The sequence below is a fragment of the Chinchilla lanigera genome, unplaced genomic scaffold (assembly GCF_000276665.1).
Source record: "Chinchilla lanigera isolate Chin_1 unplaced genomic scaffold, ChiLan1.0 scaffold00017, whole genome shotgun sequence".
Classification (NCBI taxonomy): domain Eukaryota; kingdom Metazoa; phylum Chordata; class Mammalia; order Rodentia; family Chinchillidae; genus Chinchilla; species Chinchilla lanigera.
The window spans coordinates 18,471,350-18,487,640 of record NW_004955418.1 but is presented as its reverse complement, the minus strand read 5'-3'; the positions used below and the strand labels follow the sequence as shown (position 1 = coordinate 18,487,640).

At 37.3% G+C, this 16,291-nt stretch overlaps 1 protein-coding gene across 11 annotated transcripts in view; it reads right to left on the bottom strand.

Annotated features, from left to right (window-relative positions):
* Fam172a (family with sequence similarity 172, member A) overlaps positions 1 to 16,291 on the bottom strand; it is a 410,259-nt gene that overhangs the window by 136,442 nt on the left and 257,526 nt on the right. For 10 of the 11 annotated variants that reach the window (XM_013512947.1, XM_005382264.2, XM_013512945.1 and 7 more), the window contains one exon: positions 11,786 to 11,870. In XM_013512947.1, coding sequence (XP_013368401.1) covers positions 11,786 to 11,870 — 85 coding nt within the window. Of the gene's footprint in view, positions 1 to 7,082; positions 9,034 to 11,785; positions 11,871 to 16,291 lie in introns of those variants that run through there. The other variant, XM_013512951.1, reaches the window with a different exon arrangement.

Genomic DNA, 16,291 nt, shown 5'->3' with positions numbered 1-16,291 from the left:
CCTGGTAATCTCTTTAAGAAACTAAGAACTGAAGCAAGCCAAATAGAGACACTCATGCTTTTTTTGCAAAAATGAACTCTTATTTTAAGTAACATTAAATGAACAATGACAAAGGAAATTCAAAAGGTAATATGAGACTAAAAAGCAGAAACAAATTTATCTGTTTAGATCGAAACTTTTTTTTTAGCATGTTCACTTTGAAAAAGCTTTAATCAGTTCATCGAATTCAAATGTCTTGCTAAATCACCTCACTTTGATTTCAGAGCCTTAAAGGAAACTGACTAGGCTGCTAACTCCCTTTCGAATCAGACGCATGCCCATATCAAACTGTTAGAGCCCACTGCCCCAGCTCCCTGAAGCCTGCTCTTCATTCTATGCATGTGCAGAAAACATCAGACAGGTAAGGGTTTCATCTCCCAAAAGCCTTGGAACTTTAGGAAACAATTATATCAAATCAAAGTGAATGGAAAACGAAAAGCAAGATTTCTATTATCACTATTTAAAACAGAATTTACTTTTTGAGTAGTCACCTACATATCCACCTGAATCAAGAAGTGCAAAAGACATAATGAAAATACACAATCATGGCAAGTGTTAACTGGTCAACTTCCAGCTAGAATTTTATATTTTGCTTATATAAGGTTTTCTGTAACAAGTTAAATTCAAGAAAAACATTAGTCTTTTATGACTGACAGAAATGCAGATGAAATGTAAGGAAGCAAGCAATGAATTTAAAGAAGTTCTTTCAGGGTATGTTCTAGGGCAGGTGTTATTGTGAAAGAAAGAAAATGTAGTAAAGAGCTGATGGACTTTCAGGGTTGAAGGAAGGTATGAAGGATAGGGTATTAATAGGAAGAAGAATAAAAGAGAAGGGGTTTAGTATGGAACTGAAGTAGGAGACTTAGGAGAGTGAAAAAAAAGGTCCCAATACTGAAAAACAGTAAAATAAAGAGTTTCAATACTGCACTTTCATAGAGGATATACCAGCAGGTTAGCACAGTAATAACCTTAGACAAGACATGGCTACCCTCGAACAGGGATAACCTAGAGAATACAAAGACAGAAGCAGGAGAAAAACTCAAATATTGAAAAGCAGTGAACAATATTCGTAAAACTACAGCATTTGATTTACTGGGCAAAATATAACCAATGACAGATATTGAAAAAAGGGATATAACTGGCCATTGATTATGGGTGGTGTGTGTATGTGTGTGTGTGTGTGTGTATGTGTGTGCATGTGTGTGTGTGTTTTTAGACAGAGAATGTGGACTGTAGTAGGGCTACTGGCAAAGTATGTGCTTAATGCTGTTACTCACAGTTAATATTATTATAGTAACTAAAATTTCAACTTTTTTGGAGGACTGGTGTTATTTAACTATAGTTACTAAAAGTTGTGTCTATCAGAATTGTACACAGTGTGAACTACCTGTAACGATCAAGCCCTTCCTATACATATGCCAGGCATTATTTAAAAAATTCCATATGAATTATTTCACTTAATCTTCAACACAGCTCAATGAGATAGTACCAGGATGGTCTCGTTTTACAGACAGTGTGAATGCAGTTATTTATTGGGCCACATTATAGAACTCTCCACGTATGTGGGAGGATATAAATTTCCCACAGTCATGATAGATCTCAAGTTAATACATGCTAACTTACCAGTATGAAAAAGTTTGAGATAACAAGGTATTCATTTGGAATGTCTACATAATGGTCAGGTTCTCACTGTAGTATGGAAGGCAGACACATTCAGAAGATGCACTGATTTGTAGGTACACTGGAGGACTATTTAATGAATGGGGGTATCAGATTCTGAAGGATTTCGTAAGACCTAAAGCCTCCCTCAAACAACTCTACTATCCATTTCAATAAACATTGTCTGACCAGAAATGAGTCTTTTAAATAAGCATACAACTTCTTTCTTGGAGTCTGTGAGCTCCTTGAAGTGTAGGAGTCATATCTAATACTCTTGAAAGCCTTAGAGTCTAAACTAGTTTCTAAAAACATATGAGGCACTCAATAAATATTTGCAGAATTGAAGGATAAATATCTATAGTTGATTTTCTACTTCAAGTAAATGGAGAAAAAGTCAAATTTGGGATAGGACATGAATTATCCTATCATTTTGTGGGGAACAACTAAGATAATAATTAATTCATAAAAATTAAATTTAGATTTCCTAAATGTTTGAATTTGTTCCTTATGTTAATTTTACATTCTGGGTATTTTTTCTGAAGAAAGCAAAACAAAATAACTGTGAGGGACTATTTCTTCATGAGAGAAGAACTGCAAAAACCTAAACAACAGTGGTTATGGAAGACTATACTTGCCACTCTAAAATTCAAATTGACTATCTCTAATTTCACATATAGCAGCTTTCTACATATTGGCTATATTTAATCACTTACATTTGTGGCCGTAAATTAACGTCTTATTTTAAATTTAATCACGTTCCTTCTGGACACTAAGCAGGAAAGGTCTGGCTACTATGCCACATAAATTAAAATTGAAGAAGACTCTAAATTTCTTTGAAGTCAATTTATCAAATGTGAGTACAAGTAAAAATCTGAAAATTTTCATATTACTGTTTTAAACTTCTGAAATATTTGCTAGTAAGAGAATCTTCAAGCCAATATTGATTTTCAGTTCATGGAAAATGTTAGTTTTGTTTAAAAGTCTTAGTTTTAAAAATCACTGCAACAGAAAGCTTAAAATAATGTGTATGTTTCTTGCCTAAACTTTCAACAAGGAATTTCTATAGTATTTTGGAAATTAAGAAATCATGTAACACAACTGAATTCTGTTAAAGATTGTGCCATGTGGTTACAGAAAACATCTATAAACTAGCTGGTACGTGATTTCTTCATATATTGGTATAACATATTGAGTAGTCAGAGATATGTATACTTGAAGGAGCTATTAATAGACATTATAGACAGAAATACTGGTACAAAGTCTCAAAGAATATTTAGACATCAAATATCAATTAAATCAATTTTCACACCTACAGACTTGTCACTGATCAAGCTAATTATCTCCCAGAATTTATTATTAAGTAGAACTATTTTCCTATAGAAAAGGACCATGTTTTAAGTATGGTGAAATAAAAACTTTAAAAATTATACTGTACTTGTGATTTTTAACACAGTGATCAACTCAGAATATCTTGGGATTTTATAAATGGAAAATATTTGCACTATGTATAGTGCCTAATGTTCATTTTGAATTTTCATTTTAGTACCAAAGGATATTTATTTTACATGTTCCAAATCACCTCTAGAAAGCAACGCTGTCTCTCTGAAGGGGTATGTTTTAAAGTATTTTGCCAGCAGACAGATTTATCACTGTGACATGCTGTCAGTCTGTCTGTGACCAGACAGAGCAGGCAGACAGGTTGCCCGCTGGAGCAGACAGGGGACGTATGGATGACAGCAGGCCGACTTGGGGCCCCAGGGCCCCACAGGAGGCACACAACGTGCACGCAGAGAGAAGGCAAGTGGGTCCAAGCAAACAGCACAGGTTGACAGGGGAAAGGGAGACCTGCGGGCCAGGTAAGATGTGATTCTGTGGGGCTGGGGGTATAGCTCAGCGGCACAAGCGCCTGCCTGGCAAGCGCAGGGTCCTGAGTTCAATTCCCCATACCAAAAAAAAAAAAAGAAGATGTGATTCTGTGAAATAGCAGGACCAAGAGGCTCCAGGCAAGAGACCAGAAGCCAGGGCTGGCTTTTCTGATGATTACAGACACAATATTAAAAGTCACAAGACACTGCTCTGGGGACAGTAAAAATAATAGCTTTTCTATATTAACTTACAAGTCATTTTCAACTACAAATACAAATTCATATTATTATTTATCTAAAAGCATTCCAAAAATAATTAGTTTTATCTTTAAAGAGAAGAGATAGCTCAGTAAATGAAGAGTTGCCACCTTTACTGCCAAATTCCTCGAAAGATTTTTCACAAATTGGTTCAGAAAGCTGTAAAAAACATGGTGGTTATTTTTAATTTTTTTAAAGTGAGATTTCTGGAGTGAGACTACTTATATTCACTTTGATTACTGTGAAGAGAGTCAAAAATCATAGGATATTATTGGACCTGATTATAACCAGGGCAAATGTTAGTGATCTACATGGATAAAGATCTTGTTTTTAGATGGGTTATCTTAAGAGATTCTCTAACCAATTACTGCGCCAGAGTTCCTGATTAAGTACTTATAATGAATGATTCACTGAGAAAACAGAACTCCTGGTGGTCAACTTTTAGAATACTCATCCCTTACGTTAACTAATAATTATAAGGGAGCGTGGAACAATGACTAGGAGAACTAACTGGTAAATAAAAGCTACAAGGCCAATTCTATGGCAATGAACAGAAACTCCCTGAAACGTGCTATTTAGTTAATGAAAACATCACTTAACATATTAGCCTGCATCTTTTGAATGGAAAGAGGAATGCTACAATTCTTGAGCTATACATGCAGTCAAAAATGGTACAGTATCATATATGCTAATTTGCTTAGAATTTTAAGGTCTGTTTACAAGGCAAAGTATAGATTTTCAATTACTTAATTAATTTGAGCTGTGTCTAAAAACATATTAGACAACTCAACTTGTCTACACATTCTGAGTGACACCATATTCTACAGGCAATTACTGTTGATTTTTCATTACTATCTTTAGAAAGAAGTGATTATTCACTAACAAAGACGAGATATAACTCCATTGTGTCATTTCCTCAAGAGGTGTTTTCACCAGTTAAGTGAAGTGAATACTTAGCAAATATTCAGTAAGGTCAGTCAGTGTGAACAGTCAATCTGGACTATTTAACCGAAGAAAAATCGGGGTTACACTGGGAGTTTATCCATGACTGAAATTCACCTAGTAATTGCTAACACTGCACTTCCTGAGCTGATGGGAAAATGGGGGCTGTCAGTCAGGTACGTGTTATCAACTGCCCTCTTCTACATCCACAATGAGAATGGCCCGTCTAAGTATAATTTTTCCAAGTGTATTTCTTAACCCATAACACATTTATTTGGTTTTTTCTCTTCTTTTTTAATATTATACCGTTATCTCTCTAAGTTTGATGTGCCAAGAATTATGTCAAGGGTTCTAGGTTGGCTGAACAAGACAAGCCTACGCCGTGGCAGGGCCAAGGAACACTGTGATGGAAGCTGTCTAGACAATATGGTTTTAGTGAACGTAGCTTCAGGTCTTTAACAGTAGGTAGAAAATGGTGCTATAAGGTAGTTTTCCATCCTGTATGCCTGCTACAGTATGGTGACAGGTATGTTAAGATACTCATCCTTCAAGTCACACAGGAGATACTTAGAGCAGCAAGACTCAGTCCACTCACCACTGAACTATAAAAGACTTTGTGAACCCAGAATGCTGTACAAATGTTACACTTTCCTATATGTGCTACTTCAGGAACCATGGACAAACCTAGTCATTCTCTGGTAACCATGTCTTATGGTGCCATTAACCTTAGAGAACCGGTAAAGTGGGTCGAGGAGGAAGTCATGTTTTTAAGGACTGAGAACAGGGGATTGCTGGAAGAGAGTAAGGATGCTGATTTCAGAGCTATATTGATAGCTGAAGTCCAAGGACAGGATTTATAAACAGGCAAAGCAGGTCTGTATTAAAGGAAGGTGGAGTGAATCTGCACTATAAGGAATGCTGTAGGAATGTCATCTTCTCACTGAGACCTCTCTGGCCACCTATCTAGTTATCTCTTCTTCCCACACTTACTCAGATCTTCTCTTCCTGCTTTATATTTTCTCCTAACTCTCTCTAATACAATACACTTTGCTAATTTATTTTGTTCTTGTCTCCCCTAGAAGAAGGCAACTTCTGTGTGGGATCCTAATCTGTTGCAGTTCACTGGTGGTGTCCCTGGTACCTGGGGTAATGTCTGGTACTAGTACACTCTGAAGGGCTGCATAAGGCTGGCATAAGCATACCCAAGAGCAGTTAGGAGAACCTGGAGGGGGTGCAGCAGCGGTTACCCAGAACGTCACCCCAGGTAGAACCAGTCTGCCAAAGGCCATCCTGTCAGTCATGTGCCTGGCAAAGGAAGCTGTGCCCAGACTTGTAAGAAGTCCGAAGATACTGGTATTTTGTAACTTTGTCTCTTTCCAAGCATTAATATTTTCTGTTTTTCCTGGGGGAACACCTCCTTATACACAGTCAGGAATCATGTAAGATCTTTTTGCGAAGAGGCCCAAGACCATTTCTAGTTTCATCTTTACTGCTACCCCAATGTCTCTTTCCACTTTAATGTCTACAGATTTTTCTTTCAACTATTCCTTTCTCTTATGATTCTTTTACAACACTCTCTATCTTTCAGAAGTTCTAGTTTCTGGTACTACTTGGTGACCTTTTCAGTGTCACAGAGACTTATGAATAAATAAGTTATCTGTTGCTTATGAATAGAATTAGAGGCAGGAAAATGGAAGAGAGAGTATTTCCATAAATGTCTTTTGACTTCTATAAGATTAACATATTAATAGTATTTAAAAGAACCCTTAAATTCTAATACGTCTAATGAGAATATAGAGTAGTGCATTACATTTTTACAGTATCTTCCTTCTGGTGAACTCAAAGTGTATCTCCAGAAACTATAAAAGTTGTCTACGTAACATTTCCATAGAAGAAGCAAGGCAGATATTTGTTTTTGCCAATTTATAACAAACAAGCAGAATATAGACTATAAACTAACCATAGATCCTATTAACCATTCTCTGAAAAAGGGTATCCTTACCTGGACAATTTTACTAGTAGAAAACACTACAAATAAAAGAAGGAGGAACTAGTCACTTATCACACATTCAAGACCTCTTAAATATTCACCACTCACTAAAAGTTAAAATAAAGTTCAACTTCAAGTTAAGTATGAGGTCCTACACTGCCAACTATGAGCTATCTACTATTCCAGAAAAACAAAAATAATATGATTGTAGTAAAATAATTGTTGGTGATATTTTACATAAAATTTTATTATATCTGATATACCATTCATAGAAAGGCATAAGCCTTTCTATACCATTCATAGAAAGAGTCTGTCATGATGAATACATCTATTTTGGGAAATGCATTTAATTATAATGGAAAATAAAGTATTAAATGAGTACATATTTTCATAGGCAAACTCACTGCTATGATTTGCAAGTTTCAGTCAAAAGATAAAAGTATTTTACAACTTAAGGAAAAAATAATTTATCAAGCCTTAAAAAAGAAAAGACTTCATAAGCTGAATGCACAGTCCGAGTAGGCATTACTCTTTTGTGATCAGTATACACGTTGAAATCTTCGAATGACATTAACATTTTAAATTACAGATAATGAGACCACTGATCAGAGAAATCTGTATGTTTCAATTCAAAATCTTTTGGCCATTTCTATTTGAATTCCCTGCCATCCTCTCATCTGCCATCCCCTCAGTCAAACAGATCACAAAACAATTTCCCCATCTCTTGCCCTTGGCTGATTTCCCTCCAACTCTCCACCTCCGATAGCATTATTTTCATTGTCCAGTTACTCGTATTCTAGTTTACTGATGCCTCCTTGCTTTCCTCCTCCAAGCTGCTTCTCCTCAGGAGTGTGGATCCTCCCAGGTGTATTTGCATGTATCCTCTGTATTCTCATTACCACCACACAATATGTGCCATGAAGCCCAGGTATTTGCTTTTTTCATCATAGCTGGCTCAATCTATTGCCCCTGGCTTTTGCTCTTTCTTTTATGCATTTACTAAATATCCTTTGTGCAACAGCTTCTAAGGATTCTTTAAGGGAAATCATTGATTTTAGTTTTAAAAAATTCCATTTTTATGAGTAGGTGTGGATTGTAGTGTGGGGTCTAGCCTTCAACTCTTCTCATTTGATGTAACCTAATGTTTACAGCAACTTCAAACAGAAGATCTTACCCTCTAATAGAAGGGTCAGAGAGCAATTGTTTTCAGTTTCTGGAGGGAAAAAGATACTCATGATGAGCAAATGTTTGTTCTTGTATCCTCAGCACCCAGAATATTGTATGGAACATAGTAAATTCTCAATAAATAACTGAAGATCAAATGAATACGTGCTGGGGAGTGTATATAAAATCACTTTCTGATTTAGGTCAAATATTTTGGAACAAAACTCCACAGGAAATAGAAAGTTCCAGAGAAGCAGCTTCTGTTCTAAGAAAACATTTGGTCAGTGAAGAACTAGTTAACATAACTCAGTTAGTACAAGATCAAGTGGAAGTGATAAAGTAGAAAATTGCTGTCTTCCGATAAATTGCACAGGAAAATCTAGTGTGGCAGTGGTGGAGCAAGGGTAGAAAGGAATTTTCTTCTCTGAGGTTTTAGTGACTATTTGGAAGGAGTTGCACTGAAACCCGAATCTACTAAATGAGTCTCACAGGGCTTTCCTCTGAAAAGAAGGGTTAAGGCTGTATCTTCTTAGGTTAGAATGACTACCAAAGCAGAAGTTGAGCCCTGTTGTGTGAATTACTTCCTGCTGTGGAACAAATCACCCCCCAACCTGGCAGCTAAACCAATACACATTTATCACCTCACAGGTTTGAGGGTCAGAAATCAGGACACGGCTTAGCCGGGTGGCCCTGGCTCAGTGTCTCTCCTCAGGCTGCAGTCACGGTGTTGGCTGAGGCTGCAGTCATGTCAAGCTCCACTCGGGAGACTCCTCTTCCAAGGTCACTCATGTGGCTACTGGCAGCCTGCAGGTCCTCACCGGCACTTGGCGACAGATTCCAGTTCCCTGCCATACAGAGTGCTCCACAGAGCAGCTTATAACATGGCAGCTGGTTTCCATCGGAGTGGCAGGTGGGAGGGCCAGAGAGCCTGGCGTCTGCCAGCACTCACTGCTCCTCTCAAATTCCCTGCTACCCCCAAGAAACAGGCCTGGCAGAATGGAGGAATGACCTTCTCAAGTTTCGGTTATAACGACTACTAGGTGACAGTACCTTGTGGAGCTGAGACAACGTCTTCCAGGATATGAAATTTGCTCCAAATCTGCATTGACTACAGATCTGGAAATGCAGGTAGAGAAGTGGTTTCTCTTCCTATTAGCCCTAGTGACCCACCAGCAAAACTTGCTTCTCATACCCATGATGCTAGGCTGTGCTGGTCTGAGGCTCTTGGTTCCACAGGGAGAGATGTTTCCATCAGGTGACACAATAGTGATTTCATTAAATGGAAGGTGAGACCACCACCTTGTCATGTTGGGCTCCTTATGCCACCAAATCAGTGGGAAATAGAAGGCTTACTATACTGTCTGCGTGATGGACAGTGATTTCCAAAAGAGCACTGAGCTGCTACTCACACTGTGGGATACAGGGGAAGGAAGAATATGCCTGCAATGCTGGGGATGATACAGTGTCAGTGTGTATGTCCTGTAATTGCAGTCAATGGGATACTACAACAACCTAATTCAGGCAGGACTTCTAATGGCCCAGATCCTTCATGAATGAAGGTTTGGGTCATTTCCCCAGGCTAAGCTGCCTACTGAGAGCAAAGGCAATCCTAACTGCTTAGTGGAAGAAGGCAGTCATAGGGGCTGGGGATTTAGCTCAGCGGCAAAAGCGCCTGCCTGGCAAGCGCAAGGTCGTGAGTTCGGTTCCTGGTACCAGAGAAAAACCAAAAAAATAAATAAATAAATAAATAGAAGGCAGTCATAATATCAGCTAAAACTATAGGATCAGTTGCAAAAAGGAAGAATATCATTGTAGTTCTTGATTTTCACGTGAAAATATTTACAAATGTATTTCTGTACTATTTTTGTTTTGCCTCTGGTCTTATTCCTTTATCACTTAATATAAGATGTGTCAATGGTAACTTTATCCTTCAGTATTAAAATTAGAGGATACAAAATAAAGAGAACATTATCAAACAGGAACACCAAAATGACTTTGTACCGTCTTCTGGGGAGAAGGGCCATTGTGTTTGCATGGTACATGGTGGCTGAATCACGTTAGGTGGAAGTGTGACTTTATTAATATCTTTAATTGGAGGTTAAATACATTTTAAGGAGATAAATATCAGTGCCAGACTGGCAAGGGGTGGACTGTGACAGATTGTAAATGAGTAAATCTGGCTAGGCTGAAGTACATTTTCTGGAATTCCTTTTCCTAAATGTCTTTGGTTGGGTGGTACACCATAGAAAGTTTTATTGTTTCAGTGGAAAATTTCCTTAAAGTGAAGTAGGAACCATTTCTAGTGCACACACACATTGTCACTGATCTGCTGGCTCCTTCTGTGGTGTGAGACAATAGTCAGGACTCCAATTGCTTCTCACTCCTGGAGCAGGTATGTGTGTGTTTGGCTCCATGACAAATGGCACAGAATTCTATAGGGTACTCATATTACCAAAGATAAAGGCAGTAAGAACTGATGTCGATTTACATCCATCTTCATTTTGATGGATTTCAGCTCTTGCTTCTGGGTTCTGGCTTATTCTTCCTCTCTGCCATTTTACATCTAACTTTTCCCACTAACTGTCTCCTCTGGGATACAAACTTCAGCATTAAATGCAAACTTGACAGGAACTGCATTGCCCTGTATCTCTCCTAGGAGTAACAAGTACTTGCTAATTCAGTGCTCTCAGTAACTTTATAGAATACAACTATCATGAATAACAAAAATGGGTTATATAATGTATACATATGAACACAAATATATACATGTGTGCATATGTTGTAGCACATACTGTACATATACTAGTGGTTCTGCTTCTGATTGACTCCTGAGAGACCTATAAAATTTAGTTAATGATCATGTCGCACAGGTGACTTATTAAGGATAGTAATGTTTAGTAATAACAATACATCATTATCTAGAATTTTAATTGTTCTTAACGTCTTTTCCTTTGAAAATCTAAAACACTGCCCACAATTCTACATACCTGGTGATTAACTATTACCTACGCTTGTTACATGGTTTGTGTTTAGTAGTCAGGGAACTGTGAAAGCAGTCAAAATAAGAAAGCAATGCCATTGACACTGCCATTTCTTCTTCTTACCTAGAGACTTAAGTACAAGGCCTATAGGATGGCAGCCCATGCCAGCCTTACATTTCCAGAATCCAACTGCTTCCTGAGGGGCCCAGCATTGCACTTTCTTCCTTTTAGTAGGCAGGCTACTCTTGCCTTTATTCTCTGTGAACATCTTCAAAGCCATTCCAGCCCTTATTCTTTGCACTTCTGTTTCTTTTGCATAGGACGCCATCTTGCATGTTTTCCCACAATAGTATCTAATGCCTATGGTGCAACTAAAATCTTACCATGAAAAATTGTTTTCCTAAAGACTGTATGCCACACAAAAGCTTTCAATTCCTGATGTATCATGGGCTTGGTATTCAATCAGAGACAAATGTCTTGTGAAAGATTCTTACGGCAACTCGGTCCTTGTCTTTGGCATTGGCATTTCTTATCTCCCAGTTTCAACAGCAGCTGTCTACATTATTCTTGAATTGTTTGGCTTCTTCATTTCTCTGAGTTGTTGGTAAGCATTTTAAGCTACTTAACAAATTTTGGTGGATTAGACATACACCCTACATTACCAATAATTCATTCAATAATTCAAGGAAGAACAAAATACTTAATTTACAAAATAGAATTCTACATTTCTTTATGCCTGTATTTTGTTTGTTTTGTGGTGCTGTGTATGGGACCTAGAGCCCTGTGTGTGCAAAACACTCTACCACTGAACTACACCCCAGTCCTTGAATTCTACATTTCATTGGCGCACTTTTTACTTAAATACACATTTTTCATCAAACACATACCTGCTGAGACTCTGGGACAGTCGGGCAGCATGGACTCCACTGACGTGTCTAATGGCTCTGAGCTAGAGACCCAATTACAACAGTTCTGCAATGCAATAGAGACAATACTGTTGAAACACAACTTAAGCAAAGACCAGATATTTAAGTGGAAAAGCTAAATGTACCCTATAAAATCAATCACTGAAAGTGCATTTATTTCCATATACTTAATTTTTTCTTAGGTAAACAGTAATTATTCGTGAACAACATGTCTGTGGAAAAGTTTCTTTTACAATTCAGCAACTTATCTTCACTGATAATAAGAAGGCATGTAACTTGGGAGCTATGTTGCAATATATTTCTAAGAGAAGATTAGATGGTTAAGAAATAAACAAGTAAAGGGATTAAAATTAAGGGAAACTTAAAAATGTACCATTCTAAACTCTGAGAGTGAAATAAATATTGATTTGAACAGGTAATGGAATAACTAACATGTAAACTATACTCTTTGTATAACACTAGAAGAAATGAATTTGTCAAAAACCTGCCCCATGTAAGTATACTATTTTTTATAAGTATATGCTTTTAATTTTTATGTTGACTTGCTTCAATGAAAGCTATACCCAAATAGTTATATAGATTAGAAATACAGCCTTGTGAATTGTAGTTGTGTGTCTGAGGATACAAAGCTTTCAATATTAATGATCACTCTCTAATACAGAAAAATGAAATAAAACTATACTATCTTCATTTCATATATTTTAAGTCTGAATTTGAACTCTAGATTAGAAGATATGATTAACCTCATATGATTTTTAAAAATTACACACACACACACACACACACACGCACACGCACACGCACACGCACACACACAATGAATTTCCAGACAGATTTTATTTTAAAAGAAATCATCCCATCAATCACGTTGGAAAAATCGGTGATTGCTATTCTAGTAAACAAGGATGCATTGTGTATTTTTAGATGCTTGCTGCCCTGGTTGTGCACCATGGAATCCGTCCTCACTGTGGAAAGATCCTTGACTGGTAGATCAAGTGTCTTATTGTATTTCCTTAATTCATTCTGTCTGGAAGAAGATGTCAGCTGTGTTGCAGTGAGGAGAGAATTTCAAAGGCCCTAGTCCCCACCAATAAAGGCCGAGGAATGGCTATTGAATAGATTTGTCAAGGCAACCCTACTGTTCTGGGACCAGGGCGAGCCGCAGTAATATAAAGGAAGGGTTGCTGTATGAGATTAGAAAGTGAAGTTCACAAAGCATGGCAGATTTTTGTAAGAAACACTGGATCAATGAAACTATTGAACTGTGTAGGAAAAAAACCCATGAAAACAAACACAACATCTAGTAATGTTCTTAAATGCTTTCTCTCTTTTTATATTTAAAATGGATAAAATATTATTATTTCTCATGGATTACAAAAGCTTGACAGTTTTAAATGGATACATATTCTATAACATACATTCCTAATCTTAATTAGCAGATGAATGCAAAATTACACAATGTAAGAGAGGAGAAATTATAAAAGAAGTAGGGTTTTAGAAGATATTTCATACATTTGAAATAAGTAAAATTAATATTACCCTTGATAGAACACCACATCAGAGAATTCTTGATAATGCAGAAGATTAGCACACAATTAGCCAGCTTTTATATACAATGTGACACTTGCATGTAAGAAATAAGTATTCTCCAAAGCAGTGTCAAGATATGTAAATGGATGATTTGTTTTATCATTCATCACAGCCCCTAATAAATTCAAAACCATGACTTCTATAGGTACTAAAAATAGGCTCGCAATGATACAGGAAGATAGCTTCAATGAAGAATGACTTTCTCTTTCCCTTTTTCTTAAACAATTCAGTCTTTTCAATGACAGCAATTAGCACTACCAACAGACAGGCAGCGATTAGGTATATATTTTAATTATTATTCATCCTCCTAGTAGCTCCAAATCTGATGAAAGTTGGCTATTACCCAGGTGATATGTCAGTCTCAATACTGTTACCTACATTTTACATATGTAAAACTATGTCCTACAGGATTTTCTAGTATTAATACAAGTGATGGCACATGATAATATGGGGTATTAACTGTTTTCCTAACTTGGTGAGTTCTAAAAGCTAGAAAAATGAACTTTCGTTTATTTTTTAGAACCTGGCTTTAACTCAAACGCTGAAAGCAAAATTTCAGTTTTTATCTAGGCACATGCTACGTTCTCATAAAAATCAGATAGAAGCTAAGAACCCTGTAGCTAAAGTGAGTATGCCCAAAAGTTCTGTAGGACTGGGAAGGTTTGAAGCTATTAGTGTGAAGACTGTGTGTGTGTGTGTGTGTACACATGTGGTATTTTTACCCCAGTGGGAAAAGCATATGAAAACAGGGCAAAACAAGATAAAAATATTTGCCATATGATAGCAAATAATGAAATAAAAATATAAACATTGAAAAATATATGTAAAGAGAGACAGCCATTACCTATGAATTTAATCCATCTGAAACTCCATTGTATCACATGTAATTCCCTGTCCGGAGATGTGTTTCTATAGCTTAAAAACCAAACTTCTGTCATTGTCTTTCTATGTTCATCTACCTCTCTTGTGAAGCCCACATTTGTCCCCCACCCCACCACCATTCTTTCGTAGGGATGAAGATGACGGATGTGTCCCCGGCAGCAACATGGGCAGCCCACTAAGAAAGCCCTAGCTAAATTCGCAATATGCTGGCATGCGCCGGCAGACGCTGAGGTCTTATGCTCAGGTGCCCCGAGTAGGCAGCAATGACTCTGGGTACCAACAGTGCCATGCCTGAGTCTCAGATGCAGCGCCCCTTCACACGAACAAGCATAAAGAAGGAAACCCGGCCCTGAGATGGCAGGTGGGATAGGTTGAGTAACTAGAGCTGCACCAGGAGTAAACGAGAAAGAGGAGAGCAGGAAATGCAGTGCGTGTTTCTTAAAATTAAGTGTTTTCGATTTAAAGGTTTCCTGCTGTAAGATTATGACCCTCTGGATTTTTGCGGTTCTAAATCTTCCCTGTGTAAAAGCCAAAAGTTTAGGAAGTGCCTCTAGACCGTAGCCCTTTGACGAGAACCGGGGGTTGATAACAAACAGCTTGAAGTAGAATGGAAATAAAGTTGTTATGATAGTACTAGAATTCAGTGTATTATATTAGTGTATTATGTTTAGGAAAGTAGATAGTAGCTCTTCCTGTGCAAGGACTTTGGAGACGTTTGCAGTGCTGGTCGAATCTAGGCTTTTTTTAAATGTTTGCGATACAGAGTGGGTATATCTGTTCTAGGGCCCCGGTATGTGTATATAGCGCATCTTCACTGTTTTGATCCCTTTCCCTCTTCCCACCCTCCCCTCTCCACCCTCCCGATCCCCTTCCCACCTTTAAAAAGTCTGCCTCCCTGTTTCCGATCATCTCTCCTTTATAGTTTGGGTTTCTCATGTGATAGAAACCACACATTATCCCATTTTCAGTGTCTAATTTCACTTAACATTATGGTCTCAAGAGTCATCCGTTTCTGGGTGCAACCTGAGACCATACTCACTAGTGAAATAAATCAGACCCGCATGTGTAAACATCGCACTGTCTCCCTGGTGTGAGAAACTGAAAGAGTAAATAAGGTCTAAAATGTACAATAGATGTTGTGAAATGGGGAGAAACTGTTAAAAAGGAAAAAAAGGAATTAGGATGGGGCAAGGGGAAAGGAAGGAAAGGAAGAGAGAGAAAATGCAAGTTAGTTATACTATTAGTGTCTTTTACCTCATAGAAAAGGAAGGTTTGTGCTTATATCAATATTGGAGAATTTTTATGAGTAACTAGTTTAAAGATAATAATATACAATATATTAACTATTGTTATTCACCTATTATCTTGTTATGAAATTTTGTTTTACCTCTTTCCATAAAATAAAAACAATTCATCCATTTTTCCTGCATATGGCATGATTTCATTCCTCTTTATGTCTGAATAATATTCCATGGTGTATACCATATATGCCACATTTTCTTACCCATCAGTCTGTTGATGGATGTTTATGGTGTTTCCACAGCTTTGCTGTTATCAATTTTGCTGCTGTAAACATGGATATGTATTTATCACTACAGTATGATGTTTTTAACACATTCAGTAATATAACCAGGAAAGATATAATAATTGCTTGAATGAAATTGCTGGTTTTAGTTTTTTGAGAACTCTCCATACTAATTTACATAGTGGTTGTACTAGTTCACATTCCCACCAACAATTTAGGAGGGTTCCTTTGTCCCTCATTCCTCAGGAGCATTTAGTTTTTTGTGTGTTTAATGAATAGACACTTCTCAAAAGAAGTACAAATGGCCAATAAGCACATGAAAAATATGTTCACCATCTTTGGATTTTACTCATTTTCTCTTGTAGCTGTCTGAGTTGTAAATAACCAGTGCCTAAAGGTTGATGTCTAATATGAAAGACGCTGTGTCTTCGGAGGAGCTGAAGTGTGATTCCCCAGGCTGGGCCTACACT